This window comes from Myotis davidii, unplaced genomic scaffold, assembly GCF_000327345.1.
Source record: "Myotis davidii unplaced genomic scaffold, ASM32734v1 scaffold562, whole genome shotgun sequence".
Classification (NCBI taxonomy): Eukaryota; Metazoa; Chordata; class Mammalia; order Chiroptera; family Vespertilionidae; genus Myotis; species Myotis davidii.
Window position 1 is genome coordinate 2,590,864 of NW_006293953.1, and position 9,364 is coordinate 2,600,227.

The 9,364-nt window shown below is 55.8% G+C and overlaps 1 protein-coding gene across 1 annotated transcript in view; it reads right to left on the minus strand.

Annotated features, from left to right (window-relative positions):
* The window catches only part of NOL4L (nucleolar protein 4-like), a 117,101-nt gene that overhangs the window by 14,555 nt on the left and 93,182 nt on the right, over window positions 1–9,364 (minus strand). The window contains exons 6-9 of the mRNA XM_015566650.1: window positions 3,924–4,201; window positions 1,558–1,743; window positions 1,292–1,483; window positions 901–1,023 (exon numbers count right to left, since the gene is read on the minus strand). Of these exons, the coding sequence (XP_015422136.1) occupies window positions 901–1,023; window positions 1,292–1,483; window positions 1,558–1,743; window positions 3,924–4,201 (779 nt within the window). The remainder of the gene's footprint in view (window positions 1–900; window positions 1,024–1,291; window positions 1,484–1,557; window positions 1,744–3,923; window positions 4,202–9,364) is intronic.

Here is a 9,364-nt window from a genome sequence, read left to right on the forward strand (position 1 = left end):
GACTTGAGTATCATTTGTTGAATAGACTATCTTTTATACACTAAATTACTTTTGTATATTTGTTGAGAATCCTTACAAATACCACAGTCTTAATTACAATGGTATTATAATAAATTTTCAAGTAAGGTCTTTCAACTTTGGTTTTCTTCATAAAATTATTTTCCCAATTCTATTTTATTTATAGCTCCAGACAAATTTTGTAGTCAACTTGGCATTTTCTTTAATGAAAACTGCTGAGATTTTGACTGGGGTAGAATTGAATCTATAGAATAAAAATCAGGAAGACAGTGCTAAATCCCATTATAAAGGACTACAGTGGGGCCTTGACTTACGAGTGTCCTGACTAACGAGTTTTTCGAGATACAAGCCATCTCTCGGCCAATTTTTTGCTTTGAGTTGCGAGCTAAAATTCGGGTTACGAGCCAGCTTCAGATACCCCACCACTAGTTGGTGCAGTGAACGTCACAGTGAACGCCACAACATCAGCCCAGCATCATGTGTCTCATCGTTCACTTTTTGATTTGACATACGAGTAATTTGAGTTATGAGCTCGGTCACGGAACGAATTCAACTCGTAAGTCAAGGCCCCGCTGTACTGAGGAACCAGAGGGGCAGCAAGCCGGATGGGGTGGATGAAGAGTTTCTGAGACACAGTGCTGTGTCCTGCAGGACTGTTTCCATCCCTGGTCGTCTCATGCAGGGCCCTCGGGATGAAGCCCAGATGCCCTCCTGGGTCTGCAGGGGCTGGGTGCCCAGGCTCTCCCCATCCCACTCCATCACTGCCTGCCTTCTTGGTAGGTCCGCCTGGTCCCTCTGCACTGGGGGCCCCAATGTCTGTGGAATGACTGATGTCCGCCCGCCCAGAAGCAACCCCCCGACAGTGGCGGCAGCGAGCAGTACCTGCGAGGACTGGTAGATCTCCAGGCGCATCCTTTTGGCTGCTTTTCTCGTCTCGCTCTCACAGGCAGCTGCCAGGATGTTCTCGGCCATGGCCGAGGTCAGGTGGGGAGGTGTGGGTCTGGTCTGCAGGCAGAATGGGAACAGGGCACTGTTGGGCCCACGCAAAGACCCTGCCCTAGAGGTGTTGGTGGAGGGCTGGGGTCAGGCTTCAGGGCCGTTATCTATGGAGTGGGGCCTCTTTAGGGACCTCAGCTCCCCACGCTGTGAAACGGGGATCATGGTGCAGCTCCTGGGACATTGGGAGGATGATGGGTAAAGTGCCTGGCCAAGGGGACGCCCAGCCATCCCGGAGGGTAGCTGGAGGTGGGGGGGCTGGGCTGGGAGGGCTCACCATCTCCATGCCGTTCTTCTTCATGCGCCGGCAGGACTTGAGGTACGTGCGAATGCGCTTGCGGGCCCGCTCTTGGAACTCGGGGAACTGCCGGCTGCAGGATTCGATGATGGCCTGGATCTTCTCCTTGGGCTGCTTGGAGATGGGCACCATGCGGTCCAGGTTCTCGTCCACAAAGAGACGCACAAACATCTGTGGGAGAGACAGGCGGTGGGGAGGGCTGGCCCTGGCTGCGGCCCCGCCCGCCGGACCGACCCGGTGCTCACGTTGAAGGCCTTGAGGCGCTCAGGGTCCATGCCCTCGGAGTCATTCATCTTGTCATTGTCCTCGTGGTCATCGTGGTCGTCGTCGTCGTCGTCTGCTGTGGGAGCTCGGCCCACAGTCAGGTCCTCGGGGCAGCCACTGACCTCGGTCTTGATGGAATCGTAGCTCCCTGAGCTGTAGGGGGGGGACTGAGAGAGGAGGGGTCAGTCAGGCAGGCCCTCCATGGTCCCCGACAGGCCTCGGTGAGCTTAGGAACTGGGTACCAACACACCCCCTGCCTCGCGAGCCAAAGCTGTGAGGCCCTGAGCAAGTCACCCTCCCCTTCTCCCGTGGAATGGGGACAGCCACACTGCCCCCTCCTGGCAGCTGCAGGGAGGACTGCCTACAACAGTTCACTTGAGGCCTGGCGTGGGGGGGGGGGGGGGGGGAGGGGACTGGGTGGAGGGTGTTAGTGGTTTACTCAGCAAGAGTCCACACCATGACCGGCCACGTCGTGTGAGGGAAAGGCAGACACAGAGAGGGTTCCCACCAACAGCCAGCCTCTTCCGGGTGTGCCAGATCTGTTCTGCTTTGGGGTTTTCTCCCCAACCCCAAGGGGCTGCAACCCTGAGGTGATAACCGAGCTGTCACAAAAGCAGCCGTGTGCTGTCTGCTGGGGAGGAGGAACAGATGGGGTGGGAGAGGGAACCAGCCAAGGCGACAGGTCCATTAGGCAAAGTGCATTCCCAGAGCTCCCGGCGGGGGTCCTCCTGTCTGCCACCCGCCCCCACTTCTGCGAGGAAGACACCGAGAGCCAGAGAGCCGAGCCGCTGAGAGGATAAAAGGGGGAAGGCAACCAGGTGTCGCACACGGGGAGGGGCGTTCACCAGAACACAGCACCACCCCCGTCGGGAACGCACTCCCCTCTCCTCCCAGCTTCCCACTGTGTCACCCTCTGCAGCTCAGGGCCCACCTGAGGACACTGTCGTTGCCTTTTAGGAAGTTTGCATCTCTGGCGAGTCCTGACCTCACTGACTGGTATCCTGACTAGCGCTGTCCCTGCCCTCCAGGAAGTGGGCACCTAGCAGGTCGTTGGGCCCAGGAAACAAACAGCTACAGGTCAGACCCTGCGATGTGGCCACAGGGTGGTCTGGCAGGGGTCACAGCTCTTGCTGACAGATGAAGAAAACGGACACCACCAGGCCTCCCCGGAACCGCGGGCCTTGTGCCCATCTCTTGATCTGTACATAGACTTGAAAGGGGACAGCAACACCCAGGTCCCCGGGCCTGCCACTGGCTCATGCCAGGCTTGCAATGGAGTCAAAGGACTTGTGCAAGTCACGTCCCAAACTGCTCCTTAGCCAATCCTCTGGCAGGGTTAGAGGAGGCAGGAAACTTCAGATACGAGCTGTTGGTGGCACTCATGCTGTCATCTTACTCCCTGGGCCCATACCTGTGGCCTGAGGCTTGGGGACAAACTCTCCCTCTCCAGCTCTGCTCACCGGGGACAGCAGCTGTGCCTTTCCCGTAGTCCCAGTCAAAGAGGCCAGACACAGCACCAGTGGGCAGTATCCTGGCAGGTGTGGCTCGGTTGGTTGGGTGTTGTCAAGGGTGGCGTGTTCAATTCCTAGTCAGGGCACATACCCGGGTTGTGGGCTCAATCCCCGGTAGGGGTTGTGCAAGAGGCAGCAGATCAATGTCTCACTCTCACATCGATGTCTCTCTCCCTTCCTCTCTAAAAATAAAAAAATCTTTAAAAAAACAAACAAAAGAAACCCAACTGGTGTGGCTCAGTGGTTGAGTGTCTTCCATGAACCAGGAGGTAACGGTTCGATTCCCAATTGGGGCACATACCCGGGTTGTGGGCTCAGTCCCCACCAGGGGCGTGCAGGATGTTTCTCTCCCTTCCTCTTAGAAATCAATTTTTAAAAAAGTACGGGGGGAGTACCAGATGGTGGGAGCACCTGCCCTGCCCACCTTGCAGCCTGGCCTATTGAGTTTCCCACTGCTACACCCCTTGGCCACACACAAAGACCTCACCCTTTTCCCGTACCGTCTGTAACACCGGGGAGGGGCCTGCAGAGTAGCTGGAAACGTGAGGCCTTGGGACTCTGCTGGAGGTGGCACTTGTGCTGTTATTCAAAACAGACTCTGTCTTGTGGGTGGAAGGGGACACATCACCCACCACTCCTCTAAGATGGGGACACAGGCTCAGAGAAATGAGGGCCTTGCTGGGGTCACACAGTGGGGTCCCCCATACCAGAGCCTCCTCAGAAAGGCACCCTGGCCACCACCCTGACTTGGCATCAACTCTGGGCACAGACAATTTCACTTTAGCCTGGCACTCCCTGGGGTGTCCAGGCTGAGGCGGGCCCACAGCCCCACACACCTCAGGGGTGGTCTTCACCCCGTACTTGACACGGCTCCGCAGTCCATCTGTGCCGCAGCTGTCCGAGGGGTAGGAGGGCGTGCCGAGGGACGTGCCTGGCGGGAGCTTATCACACAGGTTGATGGGTTGATCCTCAGCTGCGGCCGTGAAGTCCATGGGGGCCACAGCGCCGTTGCCATTCATCTCGGGGAAGGCAGGGTCGCCCTGCGTGCTGCTCGAAGTGGATGGGTTCAAGGTGGAGGAGCCATTGCCGCTGCCACTCTCGGAGGAGGAGTCGTCTGAAACCAGAGGCCTGGGTGTGAGGCTCCACCGCAGTACCTACTATCCCTTAAGACCCTTCCCCCACAGGGTACCATGGGCACAACAGCCACAGGGAGGACTTGCCCTGTGCCAAGCATCCCTGGGCAGGAAGTGAGCCCTCCTGTCCCTTTAGATATTCCAAGAGGCTAACCTGGCCAGAGGTGGGGGCAGGCTCCCTCTACCATGAACTTTAAACACCACATCGAGGCTCACAGAAGGCCCAGCTTCAAGGGCTTGGGAGTGAGTGGCTACGACCTCCAGTCTGACTGGTGTGCTGCCTACCAGAGGTCCTTGGTCACCCCAGACGCTGCTTGGGTCTGGTCAGTGTCGCCCCCCCCCCTTTTCCCAGCTCACCATAACCTTTGCCCTTCACACCCTTTCCCCACAGGACCTCCTCCTTACAGCAGGCCCTTGAATTTTTCCTTCCATTGTAACCTCCCAGCTCCCTCCTGCAAGCAGGCCCAGCGCAATCCTGGCTGCCTAGGCACACAGACGCAGGGGCCCCCAGATCTGCCCTCTGTCCATGGTGCAGTGACCTTGGACACGGAGACAGTGCTGCAGGGTACAGGGTCTGCATGCCCTGCACCTCAGTGGGCCATGCCAGCTTTCATGAGGTGCCAGCCTAACAAAGCTCTGTCGAGGGCGCCCCCTGCTGCGGAGAGACAGAATTGCCCATCCCGGAGAACACACTTGAACTGGTGGGCGAGACATTTTCAGATAGACTCCAGGCCCCTCTCCCACGCCCAGCCCAGCCTCCTGCTGATCTGCTGATACAGCAGAGGCCGGTAGTACTAACTCGAACTCCCAGGTCAGTGTCAGGTGAGTACCATGTGGTTCTCGGTGGTGCCCGTGCGACTCTGCACCCGCATCCAGAACGGGTGGGGGAGGGGCGGCCACAGGGAACCCTGGCTGCATCCCAGGCCACCCCTTCTCTAAGGCCAGGGTCGCGCAGCGCAGGACCCCACCCCCACCCTTCCAGCCGGCAGATTATGAAGATTTAGTCTTCAGTGCTGGGCGCACCAGCGCCTCCAGAGCGTCCCCATGGCGACTGAGTGGCTCTAGAGCCTCAACCAATCACTGGCCTCCCTGCTGCCCGGGGGCGGGGCCGGACTGCCAGTCAAGCAGCCGGGTCCCTGGGCAGAGGGGGGATGGGACAGGCCTAGGGCCAGCGGCACTCCTCCCCCTCAGCGGCCGCAGGTCCCTGGGCCAGGCTGCCGGCCTCCTCCGTGCAGCCACCGCTCCCTCCATCCTCCTACAGGGCAGCTCCAGTCTGCGCAAAGCTGCCGCACTGCTACCCCCTCCCTCAGCCACACTCCATAGCCCCCAGGCCTTGGGTCCTGTTACCCTGACCTCGCGGCCCATCCCCTCTCCTCCATCACAATGGGCCTGGCTTTCTTCTGGTAGTTAATCTCCAGGACCGATCCAGACCAGCAGTATTTACTGAGCATCTACTGCAGGCTGGCCCTGGCCCTGCTGGGAAACAAAGTAGGGACTACAACCAAGGTGCAGGCCCTCCTGGGGGCAGATGTGAGTCACCGAACCACCGAACCACCGAGCACCCTCCGACCCCAGCTCCCCTCTATCATATGGCCCCACCCCCACTGTTTCCCAGCACTGGCCTCATCATCACTGCCCTGTTCAATAACCTCCCTGCTCCCCACAGCCTGCCCAGGGTGTTCTCGGTCTCATGGCCGCTGCAGTCTCTCCCCAGCCCAGGTCCCACTCTACTGGCCACCACTGGACCTACATTTCCAGACCTTTGCTTTGGGCACTGCTGCCTGCCTGCCATGTTGCTTCCAGCTCAGTAAATGTCAGTCAACCTTCAGGCCTGGCTCAAAGCCACCCTCCTTCTCCCTCTATTCCTAGGAAGGAGGTGCTCAAGCCCTGGCCATGCCTCCTTCACATGGCCCAGGATTAGTCCTGGGAGCTGCCCTCCCCCCACCAGGGCAGGGCCCGTTGCTGGAGAGGCCCCCACACCCGAGGGTCCGAATCCTCCGCCAGGCAAGGATGGACACTCACACGGGCTGGTCCACTGAGCTCCCGCCACTCCACACCCTGGCACCACCCCAACAAGCCACTTGTTTGACCCTGGAGGTAGCATCTTCCTCCTCCTGAAGGAGGATGTAGCTAGAAGGGTCCTCAGGTGCCACATCTGGCCCTCAGCGAGCGGTCACTGCACTCAGCATGGGGACGAGGCCCAGCCACCCCTTCTCCTCTGCAGGGCCACACCCCACAGGCAACATCCCGACCAGGTTTTCTCCGGGAGTGCGGACCCCCCCTGTTCTGTGCTTCCCCAGGCTAGAGTGAGCAGGAGACTCATGGGCTGGGAGGACACACGGGCAGGTACTCCCAGCTCAGAAGCCCAGGGTGGTGGCCCAGACCAGAGGTCCTCAAACTTTTTAAACAGGGGGCCAGTTCCCTGTCCCTCAGACATTCCACACATGCGCACTGCGGGCCCGGGACGAGTCGGCTGCTAAGCAGGACAGGCGGCGGCGGCAAAAACACCCGGCGGGTCGTCGTATAAATGTTTTCGGCGGGCCGCCTGTGGCCCGCGGGCCGTAGTTTGAGGACCCCTGGCCCAGACTCTTGAGCTGCCAGTGTCCTTCTCCCACGGCTGTGCACCTGGGCTGTCCAGCCAAGGAACCACAGGTGGTGGCACCCCCTCCCACTACTCAGATGCCACCCCAGTTTGGGAAGCGAAGTGGCTGGGCAGATGAAACCCGTGAGCGCCTGGAGCCCAGACCTCCAGTGGCCGAGCATTCCGAGCTTTTAGCAGAAACTGGAAACCTGCAACAGTATATATGCAGATTTAAAATATTAGCGAACGGCATACAATGTTTACGTTTTGAAAAACTGACAGGTAAATGGATAAACAAAATGTGGTCTCTCTGTGCAATGGAACATAATTTAATCATAAAAAAAGGAATGAAATTCTGACACACGCTACAGTATGGATGAACTTTGAAAACATTATGTTCAGTAAAATAAGCCAGACACAACAAGACAAATACTGAATGAGTCCACTTGTATACAGTACCTAAAATAGGCATATTCATTGAGGCAAAAGATATATATTAGGGCTGGGAGAAGGGGGGATGGGAGTCATTGCTTAACGGATGCAGAGTTTCTGTGAGAGTGATACTAACTCTACATTCATCTACAGGTTCTTGGAAACTGAGGCTTTACCACAACAACGTCTAAGAAAACTGATTTTACCACAGGCCAATTGATATAAACAGCATTAAGTTCCTGTGGCATATTTCTGGGTAAAAAAAATACCACCAAATTTCTAAATAAAGACCCCAAAAGACTTCTAATATTAAACACTGAAATAAATGTGAGCTAAACATACATTTAAGAAAGATTAATAACCCTAACTGGTCTGGCTCAGTGGATAGAGCATTGGCCTGCGGACTCAAGGGTCCCAGGTTTGATTCCGGTCAAGGGCATGTACCTTGGTTGTGGGCACATCCCCAGTAGGGGGTGTGCAGGAGGCAGCTGATCGATGTTTTTCTCTCATCCATGTTTCTAACTCTCTATTCCTCTCTGTAAAAAATTCAATAAAATATATTTTTTAAAAAAAGATGAATAAAAACAAGACGATTATTTTCCAACCCGCTTATTCCAGTTCAGGGTCATGAGTGACCGGAGCAAATCCATGCAGGCAGTGGCACTGACCAGACTTGATTTTTTCCTGTCACGTAACAAAATGATATTGAACAGAACGACAGATGTTATTCAAAGACCCGCTGTATTTTGGAAATGGTGCTGGTTGCACAACACTGTCATGTACTTAATGCTGTTCAATTGCATGCTTAAAAAGTTCAAAGGGGAAAATTGTTTTATGTATTTCACCACAAAAAAATCCAGGCCAGTAGGCCCCAGTTCATAAGCTCCACTTCCTCCCAACCCATTTACCTAAAGGCCATGCCTCTCCCACCTCCACCCGGCACCTGGCGGCAGGGCAAGCCAGCTACACACAGAGCCCACATTGGAGGGACAAGTCCCCAGGGCGGGTGCCCTCCGATCACGCCGCTTAAGCACCCTGGACCGGCGTGCTGGCCTCTGCCTGTGCAGCCTGCCCAGCAGTGCCTGCTCAGGGCTGCCCACAACTCGGGTCCTCTTGTTGCCAACTGGGTTCCAAGCAGAAAGCGGAGGGGCTGGTGGAGGGGATGGACACGGTGCTACCTCTCTGAGCCTCAGTTTCCTTTCCAAATGGGTGTCATGCCTTTGTAGGGTGCATACTAGTACAGTACCTGGTATAGACAGTAGGCACTGAAAAAAGTTGATTCCCTATACCCCACTTTCTCAATTCAAAATAGACCTACTGCCTGCACACACATCTTTCCCAGACTGCAACGTGGGCTCCTTGGGATCCCTAGGAGCCGGGGCCAAATCTGAGGAGGCACAGTGAGGGGAGGAGGGAGAGGACGGCACCTGGAAGACGCCGCGTCTGCCCCATTCGCTTCCTTTCTGGGACTCCTATTGGGTGTCAGCCCATGAGAGACATTGGGGACACGGTGGTGAAAAGGTAGGGGTGGCCACTGTCCTGGGGATTCACGCTCTACTAAGCCAGAGATCAAACATAGGGGTTCGGAAGGAGATGGGGCTCCAAAGGGAGCACCGAGGGCTTTGATCCATCCCTTCAACTCCAGCTGTGCTTGGAGCCTTTGCACTGGCTTCTCTCTCTGTCTCTCTATCTCTCTGTCTCTCTCTGTCTCTCTGTCTCTCTCTCTCTCTCTGTCTCTGTCTCTCTCTCTCTCTTTCGTACATTCCTTCTCCTTCAGAGCCTTGCTTAAACATCACCTTCTAGTGAGACCTCCTTGCCTAGCCTCCTGCCCAGTCTGACCCCTCTACCTATGTTTCCTAGAACATTTCTCACGTGTTGTCTCTATGGTCAGACCCGAGCTCGGCAGGACTCTCCAGAAACCACATCCCTCTCTCTCAGTGATGGCGAACCTTTTGAGCTCGGCGTGTCAGCATTGTGAAAAACCCTAACTTAACTCTGGTGCCGTGTCACATATAGAAATTTTTTGATATTTGCAACCATAGTAAAACAAAGACTTAATATTTTTTATATTTACTTTATATATTTAAATGCCATTTAACAAAGAAAAATCAACCCAAAAAATGAGTTCGCG